Below are 17,767 nucleotides of genomic sequence, written 5' to 3' on the forward strand. Positions count from 1 at the left end.
TGTGCAACTCTGTTGCTGGTCCTGACTTCTCATCCCAGAGCACCAGCTTAGGCACTGGTGGTTTGGATGAGAATGCCTCCATGTGCCATTCCCAGTTGGCTCTCTGCTTTTGCTCGTGATTCAGGATTTGAACTGTCGGCTTTTAGCTCCAACTGCTGTTCCTACGTGCTGCCAGCCTCTTACCCTCTGAAACCACAATAATCCTTTCCATAGGAAGTTGCTTCTGTCATGGCGTTTGTCACAGCAGTAGGGAAGCAATGTAGCCAGCCAGTCTTGGAGCATACTAAACTCTACCACTGAATCACGGGAGAAAGAGAAAGGATGGGGCAAGGCTGGTCATTGCCTTTGCCTCAAGTCTCCCATAATAATTTTCTGAACTGAGAGCTGTTGAGGCTAGAGATGGAAGGACTGCTGGAGCATCCAGGATGGTGATTGAGAAATGTCAAGTAAGCTGGGCAGTGGCGCACGCCTTTAATCCTAGCATTTGGGAGGCAGAGGCAGGTGGATTTCTGAGTTTGAGGCCAACCAAAAAAAAAAAAAAAAAAAAAGAGAGAAATGTGAAATAAAAAGATGGCAGAGTGCTTATGGAAGAAATAGATGTTTACTCTGTTTAATGTTATATGCTTATATGGTTATTGTTGACCCATAGTATCCTTAGTATGCAGGGTTTTCAATCTAGCTCTGGTCAACACACTTTCTGTATCTACCCTTACAGTCCAAATGCCCTCGGGCTCTTCTGTATTGAATTGTTATGAAATATATTCTGTCCATTAAACATACTAGAATTTTATTTAAATGAGAATATTAAGAGTATACATTTATGTAGCAAATTGGAAAATTTATTAACTGTCTCCATAGAATAGACTCATTCTTGAGAATAGGCTAAAAACACTGAAGCTATTTAATTATGTCTTAGGACTTAATACTAATTCACATTTTGGCCTTTGTAACTTTATTTTTAAATTTTTCTTTATTAATCATTCCATTCGTTTACATCTCAAATGATATCTCCCTTCCTGGTTCCCCTTCCACAAATCCCCACCCCACATCTGCTCTCTCCCCCCATCCCCAATGCCTCTATGAGGGTGCTCCCCCACCCACTCCCACTCCACTGCCTTTGTAACTTTTTAAGCGGGATTTAGAGAGGCCTTTCAAATTCTCCTGGGCACATATTTGATGAGAATAAGAAAGTTGAAATTAGAATGTTGAAAACATGCTTGGATACCCACTTAGAAATGTACAGTGTGATTCATAGTCAGGTTCAGCTTTGATATGCTTGCTGTCTGCAGCATGGTGTTTGTGCTGCAGCCTGTTTTGAAGATGAGAGATGGATTCAAACAACTTTTCCTTACAATAGAAATAAGCACTTTTGTGGGTTCAATTTTGCCTCCTCTCCAAATATTTATAATCCCACCATTTGGAAAGACAGAGGCAGAAGGATCTAAGTTGAAGCCAACATGGGTGAAATACAGAAAACCTTGGAAGCAAATAGCCTTTCCCTGCGTCTCACAAATGTTACTAGAAGGCCAATTTTAACTGTAAATCTGGAAATACATGTTTTGACACACCCTGAAATACAAGTAAGAATCCAGAAGGCCTTAGCAAACCAACAGTAGCTCTTCTTACCTTGGCCATCAGCTCAAGGCCAACAGAACTCATTCTGCTAAAATTGGGCCACGAGGGAACATCCATGCAAGAAACTTAAGAGATGGCATTTCCAAAGGAGTTGTTCCTTGTTACAACTGCTTTCTTTGTTATCCCATCTCCTTCCGTGTAGTATCTCACTTGGTACTGAGGGATATATGGAGGCTGACCAACCTGAAGGATGTCACAGAGTGACAGGAGCCAGTAAGACTGGCATAGTGAGAACAACTATAGGAGGAAGTGTGACACTCATTCTTTCAACAGAGGAGGATGTAGTGTAGTTCTGTGTGAGCCTGAGTCGTCGTGGCTTCAGGGAATTTGGAGCTCATGTTGTCCTTAGGCATCAGAACGTTTCTGCATGCAGATGTATTTCAAATGGGAGACACTGGGATAATTGAAGTTCTGGAGCCTCTGCAGATGGTCAAGGCTGGTTTGTTTAATCTGGTTGCTGGAAGGAAACTCAAGGCCTCAAATGTGTCTCATTTGGATATTGGGGATAAATCCAAGGCCTTGTACAGGCTAGGGAGTCACTACCACTGAGTAACTTCCTCAGCTCTGGCTGGGTTTTTGAAGGCTACCAGATGTGTGTCATAGAACTGCCTGTGTGGCTTCCAGTGCTGCCTCCAGAGACATACAGACAGCACCAGGGTGCTAACCAGTAACAGGCCACTGGCAGTACACAGTCCCCAGAAGATGACCACAGAGCTGGGCTTCGTTGTGAAAGTGGCACATGACCTCCTCCAGCCTGAGGTCTGTGACTGGCTCAGGCCAGCCCTGTTGGCTGCCAGTACACACACATGGTAGGTGGTACCTGGTGCCAGCTTGTACAGGGGGTGCTGTCGGGCAGTAGCATAGATATCCACTACTGATTGGTTCCCAGATCCTCCTTCTGCCACGTAGTGGATCTGATACCAGAGCACCACTGAGTTGGGGGCACACCAGTGGATGAGCACTGATGTGTCAGTCACCTCTGACACCCCCTGCAGCGTGGGAGGGTCTGGAATGACATTCTCCCCACTGAGACCAGGGCAGCGGCATCTGAAGCGCCTCTGCAGCTCTGCGCACGGGGTCTGCAGATGCTTGCAGGGGTGGTATTCACAAGAGACATCCTGGCGAGGTGCTGCCACCTGGTCCCGAGTCTTCTCCTCCTCCTCCTCCTCCTCGCTGTCATCATCTAACAGCAAAACTGGAATCTCATCCTGTGGAGGGTCTGTGTGGAGAACCCTGGGCGTGGCTTGTGTCCTCTGCTTGGTCTGAGGTAAGCTCCTGGGGTTTGGTGAAGTAGGCAAGGGTTCAAGGTACTTGCTGACTAATGGGGTAGAGGCAGATGAGATACTGGGCTCAAGGATATGTGTGACAGTCTGCTCTGCCCCTGAACTGGCAGCGCCAGGCAGAGCCCTGGAAGGACTGTAAACTAGCTCAGAGTTAGTGGACTGGGCAGTTTCCTCTGAAGTATCCCTATACATCCGCGATCCTTGTGTGGGCGAAGCCATGGTGAGGGAGGGGACTTTGGTGATATTTTGTTGGCTTCCTCCAGGCTGAGCAGACAGGACCATCCTCTGTCCAATGGAAGGCCCCTGTGTCCGTGGTGTAGAAACTGAATGACGGAAGCGAGCTGGGGTTAAAGGCAGGAGGGTGGTGCTTTGGGCTGGCCTGCACACATTAGACAGGTGGGGGAGGGAGAGAGGGCCTGAGAAGGGGCCCACGGATCCTAAAGCAGGCTCACACACGGTATCAGCTGCCCTGTAGGGAAACCAATCATTAGGAGATAGCGGGATTTCAAGCTTTTGAATCCTCAATGTGGGGTGTCTCCTCTGCCAACATATCTCTATCTGATATTGCCTAGTAACATCGTTTTATTTCCCAGGAAACTTTTGAAGGAAGTCCTGTTATCCCTTCTGGGCAGAAAAGGAAATAGGAAGTAGGAGCTAACTACCTAAGATGTCATAGCTAGCACATGGCAGAGCACAGCCATATCTACAGTAGGAAGCGGGATGAAGTTAGACTGGCTTTAGCCTGTGCTCTCAACATCTTTTTTAACATTATGGTGAGCCCCTGGCTCTCAAGGGATTTGGTGTTAACCATTGGAAACAAAGTAGGGAATGGAAGTGAGGTGCCGCACACCACAGCTGGACTTCTGAGGATGGTTGATTCAAAAATGGAGCAATTAGCTGGTGGGGATGGTCTAGGAGTGCTCACAGTCGGTGATATCCCTAGATCATTAGCACCCATCTTCTCATGCCTGGTTAGGTATGGATCCCCTGGTGTATATCTTAGAGAAAAGCTCTACAAAGCCAAGAGATACCGTTAGAATTGGTCTCCTGCCAGGAGAAAGCTCTATAAGCATACTGGCCTCAGGGTGAATGGCCAAGAGCTAGGCTGCCTCTTGGGTGGTCAGAGGGCCGAGTTGTTAAGGGCACAGGTGAAGATGGAGATGGTGAAGATGGAGATGGTGAAGATGGAGATGAGTACCGCCTGCAACATCCAACAGCTACGTGAGTTAACATATCAAGTGCTTCACTTGTTTGGGCTCTATTCCTTTGTCTGTAAAATGGAAAAATGGTACAATTGTTCTTGCTTTGCCCACAGGGCATGCAGACTACATTTCCCAGCCTCCTTTGCAGTTAGGTGTGGCCTGCCCACAAACTGTTGGCCAGTGGAAGAGTGGAAATGGTAAGCATCTGGCAGCCTGTTCCTTGTAAACGCTTCTAAGTCCATTTCCCCATGTACTTTGCCCTTTCTGGCTAGCTGCAACACAAGCAGAGTCTCCATCCCCCACAGCGTGACTACATTGGGGTGAGTGCTCATATGGTCAGAGATGGACAAGACACAAGCTGGGGCAGCTCCAGCTCTGGAAGGTTGATTCTCGCCTCACAGCCATCTACTTGGTAAATGTGTTACCTGTGTAAGACAGTTTTGTTGACATCCACGAGAAGCCAAGCCAGCTCACAGCTGCAAATGAGAGGGTTGCCAAAGAGACTGATGGACAAGACCTGGGAGGAATTCACAGTCCAAGGACCAAAGGAACTCAAGTTGCAGCTGAAATGACACACACACACACACACACACACACACACACACACACACACACGTCAGTTAAATCATGCTTTTAGGTTCACAATGTTCCCATGAGGTGGCCCCGTGGTTAAGAGCACTGGCTGCTTTCCTAGAGGACTGGGCTCAGTTCTTAGCACCCACATGGTGGCTAACAAACATCTGTAACTCCAGCTCCAGAGGAACTCACATCCTCTGATGTTCATGGTGCACAGACATAAAAACAAATAATTAAATCTTTAAAAAAGAGTTATTTGTGTGTTTTATGTATATGAGTGCTGCATTTGCATGTATGCCTGCATGACAGAAGAAGGCATTAGATCCAATTATAGATGGTTATGAAGCACCATGTGGTTGCTGGGAATTGAACTCAGGACCTCTGGAGGAGCAGCCAGTGCTGTTAACCGCTGAGCCATCTCTCAAGGCCCCAGATAATTAGATTTTTAAAAAAGAAAAAATAGCTGGGCAGTGGTGGTGCACACCTTTAATCCCAGCACTTGGGGGGCAGAGGTAGGTGGATTTCTGAGTTTGAGGCCAGCCTGGTCTACAGAGTGAGTTCCAGGATCCCCAGGGCTACCCAGAGAAACCCTGTCTCGAAAAACAACAACAACAACAACAACAACAACAACAAAATATGTTTCTAAGAGACATAGTGGTATTATGGAGAAAACAATTCAGTTAGTAATAGAACTTTGAATAGAACCCAAATTGAGCTTGGACCTCCTATATTGCCAATCAAACTCTGTCATTATTATTTCGTATCTGAATAAAGAAAATATCTCCATGCCAAGTGCTTTTTCAAGGGTCTGTGATGATGAATGTATGTGTAAATACAAATATCTGAACAAAAAGTAGACAGTAGTTGCCATTGTTACATTCCAGTGCTGGGGATTGAACCCAGAGCCTCACACATACTAGGTAAGCATATTACCACTGAGCTATACACACCCTTAGTCCAAAACTGTTAGTGAAACACTACTGGACAGGCCATGAGAGCCAGATGTTGTAATAAGTCTCCACCCCAGTAAGCCCATGCAAGTAACACACAACTCTGTTATAATATTAATAAGCTGCATGCCTAGATTGGGCAGATCTACCCACCTATGAGATCCCTTGTTACTTACAGCTTCTCCAGGCCACTTGGTTTTTGTTTTTATTTCCATCTTCTTTCCACCTCATGGGTCCTCCTCTGTCTCCTCTCTCCCCTCTCTAAAACTTCCAGCCTCACCTTTCCCTTCTACTACCCAATCACAGGCTTTAGCCTTTATTTGACCATTAAAAATGGGGAGAAGGTTCACATGAAATCACTTGAGTACATGATCCACTCCTGGGGGCAGCCCCTCTTGAAGAAGCAGAATTAACATCAAAATATAAACAGCACCAGGGCAATTCACAACAGCCAGAGTAGAGCGAGTCAGGAGAAAGATTCTGTTGGACTCCACGGAAGAAAGGGGAGAGAGCCTGGAGTGGGTCTGCCATCGTTGGGTATGGTGTCCGTTGCATAAAAATGGCCACAGGGATGCTGGGCAAGGTGGTGTATGCCTTTAATCCCACCTCTCGGGAGGCAGAGGCAGGCGGATTTCTGAGTTCCAGGACAGCCTGATCTACAGAGTGAGTTCCAGGACAGCAAGGGCTACACAGAGAAACCCTGTCTCAATAAATAAATAAATAAATAAATAAATAAATAAATAAATAAATAAATAAAATAAAATAAAATAAAATAAAATAAAAAATAAAAAAATGTCCACAGGTCCTCTTTCCTCTGTAAGCACATACCTCTGCAGTGGGATTGCATCTCTCCACATCAAAAGCTAGTATGTATTTCTAGGCCCCTGGAAATGTGGTGACATACTTAGGCCAGCAGGATATTAGCAAATGTGATGCAGACAGAAATGAGAAAGCAGTGGAGTTGGGCCATAGTTGATGGCACGATGCCAGTACTTATACAATGCCCTGATTCGTGTACCAGTTAGCTGTTGCTCCCTCATCTTCCCTGACTGCCTCTCGTGAGTTACACCAGTCACTCTGATTGCCTCTTGGACTACACCAGCCAAGGCTTTTCCTTGCGTTGTTGGAAGACAGAGCCGAACAAGAACTGAATGTCAGCTCACTCACAGGAAACTGTGAGGAAAGCTGAGAGCCAGCAGGAAGCCACCCTGCCCACTGGCTCTGCAGCAGAGCATCCTGCAGCCCTGTCTGATGTCAGGGGCCCAGCCTGGTTACTGTTAGCCTCACAGTCAGCATTGACATTTAATGTGAAGAGCAAAGGATGACATCACAGATGGCAGCAGCATCCTTGAGCGTTTCAAGAATGATTGAAACCATGGCCATTTGTATTGACTAACTGATATGAGCTTCCATTTGGAGCTCTAAAATACACAGCTCAACGTTAATCAATCAATCAATCTATCTATCTATCTATTTTGAGACAGGATCTTACTACATAGTCCTGGCTGACCTGAAGTTGCTATGTAATAGACCAGACTGACCTTGAACTCACAAAGATCTATCTGCAGAGGCAGGCTGGGTAACATGCACTGTACCTGGCTTTAAATGTATTTTAAAAGGAGCAAGTAAAGAACTGACAGTTAAAAGTCATCTGCAAGAGGCTCACCCAGGGAATAGTTTCTGAGTTGCCTTTGTTACATAAAGGATGTCACCTAAACTTGGAAGCTTACATATGCCTTCTTTTCGTTCACATGATTCTTGGGGTGGCTTGGTTCCTGTGGTCTGGGCAGCCTCACGGGGGACAGATAATGTAGGGCTACAAGACTGTATTGGCTGGTTTTGTGTGTCAATTTGACACAAGCCAGAGTCATTTGAGAGAAGGAGCCTTTTTCAGTGATCAATGGTGGATGGTCCAACCCATGGTGGGCGGTGCTATCCCCGGGTTCTGGGTTCTATAAGGAAGCAGGCTGAGCAAGCCAGTCAGCAGCAGCCCTCCAAGGCCTCTGCATCAGCTCTTGCTTCTAGGTTCTTTCCCTGCTCGAGTTCCTGTCCTGACTTCCTTTGGTGATGAACAGCAATATGGAAGTATAAGCTGAATAAACCCTTTCCTCACCAACTTGTTTTGGTCATGGTGCTTCCTTGCAGCAATAGAAACCCTAACTAAGACAATCACCTATAGAGTGCCTCAACTGAGTGTGGACTTCTCTCCAAGCACCTCTTACCACCTGGGAGGTTACATGCTGCTCTGTGTACTGGATGCTATCTGCGGAGATTGGCGGGCCTCTAGCCCTGCTGGAGTAGCCAAGGAGTTGTGGCCTCAGAAGGGGAGAGGGGAGTTGGATAGAGGCAGCCCCTGTGGCTCTGGAGCAGAGAGATGCTACACAGCAGCCTAGAGTGGAGCGAGCAGGGAGGTGGAGTTCAGATCTGGGCCAGCCGCCAGGTCTCTTCTGCAGCCACCATTGCTCAGGCAGCATGCTACATGGAGCTGGCTAGGGGCCGAGGTCAGGAAGTGAGATTCGAGCAGCTCCCAGCAGCGAAAGCGTCAGGAGAGAACTCTCTTCCTCAGAGTGTTACAGCTCTTACATGACAGATGCTCCCAGACAATCTTTGGCGAAACAGTTCTCCAGCCTTTATTCCTTGTGGCCAGGGTTTTATGTATGCTTTGGGGTGGATTGGGATCTAAAGCCAAGATGCTTTCTATTGGCTTTGTCTGGCTTTTAATGGGTGATAATGAGCAATCACAAGGAGGCACTACAGAGATAGTGGAGAATTCCACTAGGCATATTTACAGTTCCTCATGCCTGGCAATGGCAGATCCAATCCTGGCTCTCTCCTGTTCCTTCTCTGTAGTCTAACAATATTTGACCTGGGCTTCTCACTCACTCTGAGCTCCTTGACTCTCCTAGATTTTAACTCCCCACTCTTCTTCACATTCAGTTGTAATTTGTCGTGGGTAACATGCGCTGCAAAGAGCTATGGCATCCTTTCTATAGTAGTGTCTCTTACTCAGCCCTATGGACCATTACCACCACCTGCTTTATAATGTCTCGGAAGTCAGAACCATATTATTGTCACTGTCATAACCACCATCTTCACCACCACTAGCAGCTTCACCACTACCATTATTGCCATACAGTCATCACCACCATCATCATCACTACCACCATCATTACTATCGCATCATCCTCATTGCCTCCGCCAGTTAGTATTGTCATTTGTGTGTGTGTGGCAGGGCTGGGGTGGGGGATAGAGCCTTTGATGTATATGTGGGAATGTACCTGTGGAGGTCAGAGGTTGACACCAGAATGTTCCCTCTCCCCACATGTGCTTGGTAGCTGGTTCCTGGATGAAGGACAACTGTTCACGCTTAAGGAAACATAGTTCCATCTTTGGTACCCACACTGAGCAAAGGAGAGCTAGGAAGACTCACTCCTAGGCTTCTCTGGGAAGCCCTTTAGTGCCTCTGAGCTACCATCTCACTGGACTCTGAGAGGCAGGCCTTTGACCCCTGAAAAGCGCTAGGTCCAAGTGGGTCAGGGAACACAAACCCTCACAGCAGAACTAAGGTTCGGCACTACTACTTTTAATTTTTACAACGGTCAGTGACTCAGAACAGACTGTTAAATAACTGGATATTTCAAACAGAGCTGTTTTAGGCTTAGATTCAACAGAAACCATAAGGGCTGAGAGCATTGAGTAAGGGGCTGGCTGAGGTACCCGGTTCCCAAAGAGAATTGCTCGACACTCTGCGCAAGACGAGGGAAGACGGAGAGATGGGGCTTACTAGCCCATCACCCACCTGTAAACGCAGAGGGGGACAAGTCTGGACAGTGGTTTGGAAGTTCCTTTAATTCCCACCCCTACCAAAACACAAGGGAGAAAAAAGGATGCGTCTACATCAAATGGCAAGTCCCAGATGTAGGCCCCACTGACAGGAGGTGGCCTGGGGTCCTCGTCAGTGTCCTACTACTCTGAGAAGCCAAGCCAGTGCCTGCTACTAGGATAAAAGGAGCAACTCCAGATCCTACTGCACGCTAAACCTTCCTACCCCCTCGTCTTCCATCCCAACCCTGCTCATACCCTGGGATGGACTGAAAAGGCATCATCTGGGGAAAAGACGGGGTTCCAGTGGAGAGGTCTGGCGTCCTTGGCTCCTCATTGCTAATTATGGCTGTGGAGACCGTCTGAGACCTTCATAAGAAACTATGAGGAAGATGAGGGAGAACAGAAACCCAAGAGGATTTGGAAGAGCAGTGGCAGAAACAGTAAGGATTGGTAGGTCATAAAAATTCAATATAGTCTAATGGGCAAAATCAGTCCATTAATAAAAGCTGGGCTTAGGTTCACTTACTTCTGGAACTGAAGGACTTGTAGACTGGGTGTGTCTTGAAAGATCTCTGTGTGAACAGAAGTAAGTGCTGGAGACTCTTGACAATCCAGCTGCCGCAGGTTGGGAGTCATCTTGAAAATGTCTCCCTCCAGTGTCTTCAGCCTGAGCATCTTTCTCAGGTAGAGGGACTTGAGCTTTGGCAGGTTTCTGATCCACCCAGACTCAACTGAAGTCAAAGGGAATTATCCATTACAGTAAGGAACAAAACCCCAGGGGACCAGAAGAAATGAATGACCCAGGGGACCAAAAGAAATGAATGACCCAGGGGACCAGAACCAGCAATAAGGAAATAAGTGACCCAGGGGACCAGAACCAGCAATAAAGCAATGAGTGATGGGGTTGGTGGGGGTGGGGTCACTGGTAGGGCAGCTGGAAAGGCTCTTTCTCAGCTCTACCTAATCCTTCTTACAGCCCAGGTTGGTTAAGATTACAAAGAAGCAATGGACAACTAGCAGCCACAACTCACAGCAGGTGTGAGTCTGTATCCAGAACATTATCTCCAAGCCTGCTGCTGTCACAGCCTCTGTTAAACTCCACTTACAAAATAGCCAGACTTAGCTCCAATGCCTCCCAAGAGCTGAGAGCTTTCGAGGAACAAGGAAAGTAAGAAAGGACAAGAGGGCACAGGGTTGGAGGAGGGGCCAGGAACTCAATTTTTGTAATTTCCCAATATATGGATAACATTCCCCTTTCTGATTTTCTCGTTCTCTCTAGCCTCCTGCCACTCTTCCTCTCAAGGCTGTGATGAACAGTAGTTACAGACACATTTAGTATCTCTAAAGAACAATAAAATCGTGCTCTTAAATCAAAGGCGTCTCCCTCCTACGTTCTGTTGAAAGGATTCAACATCCAAAGAAACAATGTGGGCTGTGGGACGGCGGAATCAATGAATTCTTCAGCATGCTTGAGGCTAAGTTCGTCTGTCAAGGGCCACAATGATAACTTCACCTTGCCATTCCATAGCGTTCATCTAGCCAGAACGCAGTGGCTAAGATGTTGAGATCTGCCTATGGAATGCTTGGGCTTGGATCTGGGGACATTAGGCGTGCTAAACCTTTGAGACTTTGGTAAAGTCACGCTATCATTCTCTGTCTTCGTTTCCTCATATATAATCTGGAGATTGTCAGCGGTTGTGTGATTGTGGGGCACTTTGGGCACAAGCGGCTGGTTTCTGGGGCCACCTGTGGAAGAGCGCAACCCTAACCTCCAACCTCCCCAGAGGCACATGTGTAGCCCTCACACCGCACTCACCTCTTTCTAGGCTCGTGCCGCTCAGATCCAAGAGCTCCAGCGCCGCCAGGGGCGCACCGTCCACCCCCGCGAATGCCTCCTGGGCGATGTGGCCCAGCTCGCTGCAGGAGAGGTTGAGAAGCTGCAGCTCTGGGAAGCATGCGAAGGTTCGTGGCGGCAGCGCTCGCAGTGGGTTCCCAGCCAGCGCCAGCGAGCGCAGGCTGCTCCCCGAGGGCCCCGCGCAGGGCGGCAGCTCGGTCAGCAGGTTGTAGCTGAGGTCGAGCTCACGCAGCCCAGCCGGCGTGTCGCGGCCCCAGTGCAGCACGGAGATGCGGTTGTGGTGCAGCGTGAGTACGCGCAGCTCCGGCAGGCGGCCGAGCACAGGCTCGCTAAGGGCGCGCATCAGGTTGTGGCTGCCGTCGAGGCTGCGCAGCGTGCGCGGCAGGCAGCTGGGCAAGCTCTCCAGGCTGCGGTTCGCCAGGTTCAGGGCGGTGACTCCCGCGGCGTGGAGCCCCACGCAGGGAGAGTCGGTGGGGCGGCGGTCGAGGCTGTCCCAGACTCCCTGCTGGGTGAGTCGGAAGAGGGGGATCGGGTCCTGAGAGAGCCCCTCCAGGGTCTGGCTCTGCGCCATCAGCAGTTGTAGCAGGAGCTGCAGCAGCTGCAGCATCAGCGTCCACCGCATGTCAAGTCTCTAGGGAAAGACTACCGAGGGCCCAAGATTTCAGAGGAAGCCCTGAACGAAAGACACACAAAGTTCCTGGTGTGTGTGTGTGTCCGTCCGGGGAGGAAGCAACCCCCACCCTCATCTCCACCCTCACCCTCGTCCCCACCCCCACCTCGTGCTTGTCAGTGAGTAGGTGGAGACCAGCGTTTTCCTCATCTCTGGTGCAAGATCCACCACACACCTGCTTGTCCTTGCTTCCAGCAAGAGTCTTCCCTGTCCTTTCCATGCCTGACCTGACTCTTCCAGGACCCCCCCCCCCGCCTTCATGCTTCCGTGTGCTCCTTCTATGAGTTTTTGAGAGAAGGTTGTTTTCTCTTCCTCTGTAAAGCCCCCACTCCTCCCACCCCAGGTTAAGCAGCTTCGTCCTAATCGCGAACACCTCCAGATTAAACCTCTGCTGAGATTAAAAATACGGACTCAAGGAAGATTTAGTTGTACCTAAAATCACACTCACCTGGCTAACTTTTCATAATACAAGGGCCCTGCCACTTCTGGGGTCTCTTTCTTAAGAGAAAGCTCAGGGTTGCCTTCAGAAGTAGATAGGAGCCCTAGACAGCCGCGAGACTTGGGATCCTGGTCCCAGATAGGTTCTAACAGAAGCCAGCACTGGGTGTCAGCCCTCTGCAGGAGGGATTGCCCAGCCCTGTTAGCTGTGCAGGGCAGGAAGTCGCTGTCTGGTAGCCCAGATCACTGCAGATTCCCACCCTGGCTCCCTGCTGAACACTGCTGATCTGAACAGTGAGCCACCATTAAGGCTCCAAGGGCAAGAGTAGGGAGTTAAAGTGATGAGAGAGTTGCTGGGAATTGGAGCCAGGTGCTAATGTATCCTGTAGTATGTCATACTTACCTGGCAGCTGTCCCAGTGGGATGAGGAGCCCCCTTAGGCCCTCAATCTTTGGAATACTGCAGGAACCAGTTACTTCCCCCGGTCAGCTCTGAATGTCGGAGGGAAGAAGTCAGGTTCCCGGCTGCCCCTCCTCCAGGTCCCTCCAGGAGGAGCTTGAGCTACCCCTGCCCTGAAGCCCCTCCTTCTCCACCAAGACTTCTGTTGTTTTCTATCCCCCTTCCTCCCTCTCGCCTCAGGCCTCTCTTTCCCTAGACCTGGCATTCCCAGCTCCAGCCCCACCCCCACCCCTCCCCATCCTCTTTCCTCGATAAACTTTCCCGGAGTTTGACAAAAGAAGCCAGCAGGGAGAACTGGTACCCAGTAAGGGAGCACGCGCACCTCGCAGGAATCTTATTCTCTCTTCTAGGTGATTCCAGTCATCCTGGGATGGGTGGAGGCTGGTCAACTGGGAGATTAAGAACCTGCCTTTCCTGAGGGAGGTTTCCCAGAGAGGTTTGCAGAGCTTGTGACCACAGACCTGCAGAGGAGTCTTCAAGCTGGAACTAGCTCTAAACATATGTAAGAGTCCCCAAGACCAGTGATTGCTCTGAGACCCAGTTCAGTGACGATCTGGTGTTTGCTTCTGAAACGTGGTGAGAATAAATAGAGACCAGAAATGAAAGCAACATGTTTGGAGCAGACAATGCTATTCTCCCATAGAGCTCCTGGGCCCCTCCCTGCTTCTCCCAAGCCCACCAGGAAGATTGATAGCATGCTGGGCTATTCTTCCCGGTTCTTTGTATATAGACCCTGGGACCAGAGCCTCCAGTTTTTCCCCCTGTCAGCGCTTATCTGGGCATCTCTGAGAAGTCCCAGGAACCTTGCAAACTGGTCTGATGAGATGACTAGTCCCTGGTGTTTTCCTTTGAAGTCCTCTTTATGCAGTGTCTTAAAGATAAGTGTTTCAGTCTAGGCCGGCTGAGACCTTGTTCAGAAGCATTCCTGTGCCTGAGCCAGGTTAAGGGAAGTCTGCTCAGTGCTCTCCACTAGGGAAGTGGCCAGGAGGTCTGGGTCCTGGTCCTGGTGGTAGAAACCTGACACCACTGGTTGATCTGGATGAGTGGGAGAGAGGTGTAGAAGACTGGGAAGAGATGGGAAAGGGAAGGGGATGGAGGTTGGCTCTTGTTGCCCAGCCATGAAATCCTTAATGCTTTGGGCAGTGTTGCATACCCAAGAATCAAAGTCTCAGACTTCTCTCAATATTAAATATGTTCTGTTCGTCCTGGTCAAGCCATTTCCACTGAAGTCAACAGGGGTGGGCTGATTTCAGTTGGAGACACCAGATAAGAAGTACCAGAACCCATTGAAATATAAGTACCCCTGTTTAGATAGACGACAAGGAGGAAAAGATGTTCACAGACCTGGAAGGTCTATAAAATAGGACTTGAGAAACCTTGTTGGGGACACTCCTCTGTGTACTAATGGTGAGAGGTAGGGAGAGCCCCTGGCCCTGAGATCATCACCTTGTACTCTCCTGGAGCTCACACCCTCTTAACCAGCTTCCTGTTATGTTTCTTGCTGCCTGCTAGCCAGAGCTGGCTCATCTAGACTGATAAGCTGTTTAAGCAGGGTCCTCTGGGTTGCTCTATTGCTTCAACAGGTAGGTTCCTGGGCCCCTGTGCTGGGGAAACTGATGTCAGTCCCTGTATGGGTTTGTTTAGGATTCCTTTTTTATGCATTGGGTTAGCCTTGCCTTTGTATAGTACTTTCTGATGTTCATCACCATCTCCCATTTTACAATTAAAGTACTTGTCACTGCTAGATCCCAGGTTCATATGCATTCTCCCATTGAATCTTCTCAAGGTACTGCCCACAATCCCAGGATAAGGAAACTAAAGTCCTGAGGTTGACTGGGCTCTGGAGCAGATGATGGGTGAGCCATCTGGGTATTCTGAACCAAAAGGTGTTCAGTTGCTTTCAGTGGATCCAGTGTATTTCCTTGTAAGATAACCGTTCTTAGCTATTCAGATAAATCCATATCACTTAAAACACTAAAATATATAGAAAATTTCCTTTTGTCTATGAGCTGACTTCTTGGGCAAAGTAGGGATGAGGAAGTGCCACTGTATGGCACCTGGGCACTTTTCAGGACACTGAAGAGCTCTGCTGCAGTCCTTTCTCTTCTAGCACTTCAGGAACATAGGAAAAGGTGACATAAGTGTTTTACCATAGGAGGATGTTGCAAGTAGTGATTAAAAATCAATCCAGGAGGCTGGAGAGATGGCTCATCTCTTCCTCTATCTTTCTCTGTCCTTCCTCTGTCTGTCCCCTATCCTCTCCCCTCCCCCCAAAACTCTTAGCCCCACCTTCCCTTTTCATTGGCCAATCACAGGCTCTAGCCTTATCTTTTACCTGCCCTCATATAGACAGCAATCCACAGGAGGATGCTAAAGCCCTGTGACAAAGTCCTGGGACCACGAAGTATGTGTTTTTCAAATATCTACCACATCCTTCCCCTGATGTGGAGTGGGAACTCTTCCCCTGCTGGAGTGTCTCTCCTTTGAGCAACTAGTCTCTTACTCAACCTCCTCTCTACTTGATGTTTCCCTCTGAAGGAGACCTTTAACTAAGGGCTCAAGTGCAGGGAGTTTATTTGGGGGATGATCTGAGAAAACTCAGAGAGTCTGATAGTAATGAGCTGGCACTGCTGTGAAGATAAAGACTTAGTTATGCGGTAGACTCTCTGGGGGAATGTATCTATCTACTGCTGAAGAGTCTGGCATTCACCCTCAACTTCTGTATTCTGCTGGTCCTGGGGTTCTTAGCGCTGCAGCTCCCAGACACAGCTGGCTTCTTCTGACATGGAGGGAGTCACTCTAAGGAGGCCCACTGGCTATGGGTGAGTGTTGAGTGTGTCTGGTACAGCTCCTATCAAGATTTCCCCTTCCTTGCTCCAAGCTGCATTAAGTGCCCATTCCAGGTGTTCTTTCCTAGGTGATGCTGGCTGTGTGGCACAGATGATTGGTAGAGTCCTTCCATCTGTAAGACTGAGAACCAGCCACACTTCCCATCTCACTAGCTCCAGGGTGCAGAGTCTGGCACATGGGGAAAATGACGAATGAATGGAGAAAGGCATGATGGGGTCATGGTTGGCTCTAGTGTTGAGATGGTTAAGGAAAGAGTGGAGATAGGGGAGGGGACTTAAGTAGAAATAGAAAATTGAATCACCATGGGTCTAGAGAGCTTGCTCAGTGGTTTAGCGCACTTACCACCACAGAATACCTGGGTTTGGTTTCTAGTACCCACAGGATACCCCAAAACTATAACTCTAGTTCCATGGGATTCAATGGCTCCTTCTGACCTTTTTTTTTTTGGAGGGGGGGGTTCCTGTATGCACAGGGGGCACATACACACACTAGGCACACATATACATATAAATAAAATAAGTATCTTTAAAGAAATGCAAATCATCAAAGATTTTGCAATCACAAGTTCCTAACAGGGCTGTGGGGCAGGGGATTTCTCCTGGAAGATTTCTCGTGGTTAGAATGTTAGAAACACATGGCCCCCAGGGAAACAAGCAGTCAGTAATTACACTTCTCTGGATGTGTGTAAAAAGCAGGGTCAAAAATCCATGCTTTTAGAAAGGTCTTGATCATTTGTCCGGTCTTGCCCCTACCCTGTCCATTCTGGAGATAGAAAACTGAGTTCCAGAGAAGATCATGGCTTGCCTGAAGTCACATAGTTGTGAGTTTCTAGCTAGTGAGGAAAAGGCTGGCTTCACTCTCGTAAATCCTTCCAGGCCATTTCTTCACAGTCCCGGGTCTCTCCTGGCCTGGTGTAGGAGTGGAGCTGACCTGCATGAACTGTTAAGTCACTCACTTCTTGAATGCTAAGCATTAGTGAGAACTCTAGGATGTTTGACCTGTGCCGTTAGGCCCCAGTCCCGAGACTTTCAGAATATATACCCCGGATACAGGATGCCCCAGGGATCTTCCAAGGGGGTCTTGTCTGGCTGTGTCCACATCTCTCTGTGACCCTGGAGTAGGGTGACAGGGGTTGGCCAGGTGACTGCCCAGTCAATGCATCATCAGCCCGGCCTTTCAGATGCCAGCTGGCTCTGGTGAAGGCATCTCCTCCAGCTGCTGGAGTCGGAATGTGCATGAGTCAAGCTTCGTTCTTCTCTGACACTTGAGATAAGCGGGCAAAATGGGAGTGTGATTGTGGGAGGACGTGGTACCAGGTTGTCAAGTCTCCGCAAAGGGCCCCCTCTTCTGGAGTGGTATGCGGCAGCACAAAGGCTTCAAGACCTTCAACTTGCCGGTGAGGAAGGGGTCTTAAGGAGTAAGATGGTGACAGCTGAGACACAGGCTCTACCTCTCAGTGTCAGTAATACTTCAACATAGGTGTCTGTGGGATGTGTAACAGGGATGTGTGGGATGTTTAAATGGAAGAGTGCACCACGTTTTTTTTTTTTTTTTTTTTAAATCCATCATTGAAAAGATTCAAATTGAACTGAGGCAGGCACACATGTGCCACTTTTGTTTTGGGAGGGGAAGGCTCTGCATTCATTTCTTGCCAATCTTGTGTACTTCAGTGATATACAGTAATCACACATACCAGTAGGATACAATGTCATAGTTAAATTCATGTGCATAACATGTAGTGATCAGATCAGAATAGTTGATATATTTATGACCTCAAACATTTGATGTTTCTTTTTGGTGAAACCATTCAAACTTTTTCTTTTCATGGGCCTTTGTAATTTATTTGTTTTATTTCTTTGAATGCTTGGCTTCATTCATTTTTATACAGACTATTTATTTCAGGGTGTATTGTGTACTTTGCCCAGGTTTACCCAATAGACCCCTTTTTTTTCTTTTTTTATTATTATTATTATTTTCTTTATTTACATTTCAAATGCTATCCCGAAAGTTCCCTATACGCCCCC

General features: G+C 48.2%; 1 protein-coding gene across 2 annotated transcripts; it reads right to left on the minus strand.

Annotated features, from left to right (window-relative positions):
• Positions 1-1,137: 1,137 nt before the first annotated feature.
• On the minus strand, positions 1,138-12,919 carry Lrrn4 (leucine rich repeat neuronal 4). Of its 2 annotated transcripts, none has more exons than XM_021191929.2 (5): positions 12,838-12,919; positions 11,288-11,968; positions 9,998-10,202; positions 4,546-4,683; positions 1,138-3,387 (listed from the first exon to the last, which is right to left on the minus strand). In XM_021191929.2, the coding sequence occupies exons 2-5, from the start codon at positions 11,946-11,948 to the stop codon at positions 2,175-2,177; spliced, it is 2,217 nt and encodes a 738-aa protein (XP_021047588.1). In that variant the 5' UTR covers positions 11,949-11,968; positions 12,838-12,919; the 3' UTR covers positions 1,138-2,174. The 2 variants fall into 2 exon arrangements, with proteins under 2 accessions (XP_021047588.1, XP_029392695.1); XM_029536835.1 differs by having other exon boundaries at positions 11,288-11,999; positions 12,838-12,910.
• Between the last annotated feature and the right edge of the window lie 4,848 nt (positions 12,920-17,767).

Source organism: Mus pahari, chromosome 3, assembly GCF_900095145.1.
Source record: "Mus pahari chromosome 3, PAHARI_EIJ_v1.1, whole genome shotgun sequence".
Lineage (NCBI taxonomy): Eukaryota > Metazoa > Chordata > Mammalia > Rodentia > Muridae > Mus > Mus pahari.

Coding starts and splice junctions, on each gene's coding strand:
- Lrrn4 (XM_021191929.2), bottom strand. CDS start 11,948: ATGCGGTGGACGCTGATGCTGCAGCTGCTGCAGCTCCTGCTACAACTG. Junction 10,203..11,287: donor CGGCACGAGCCTAGAAAGAG/GTGAGTGCGGTG, acceptor CTTTGACTTCAG/TTGAGTCTGGGTGGATCAGA. Junction 4,684..9,997: donor CAAGTCCTTCAGTTCCAGAA/GTAAGTGAACCT, acceptor GTGTCATTTCAG/CTGCAACTTGAGTTCCTTTG.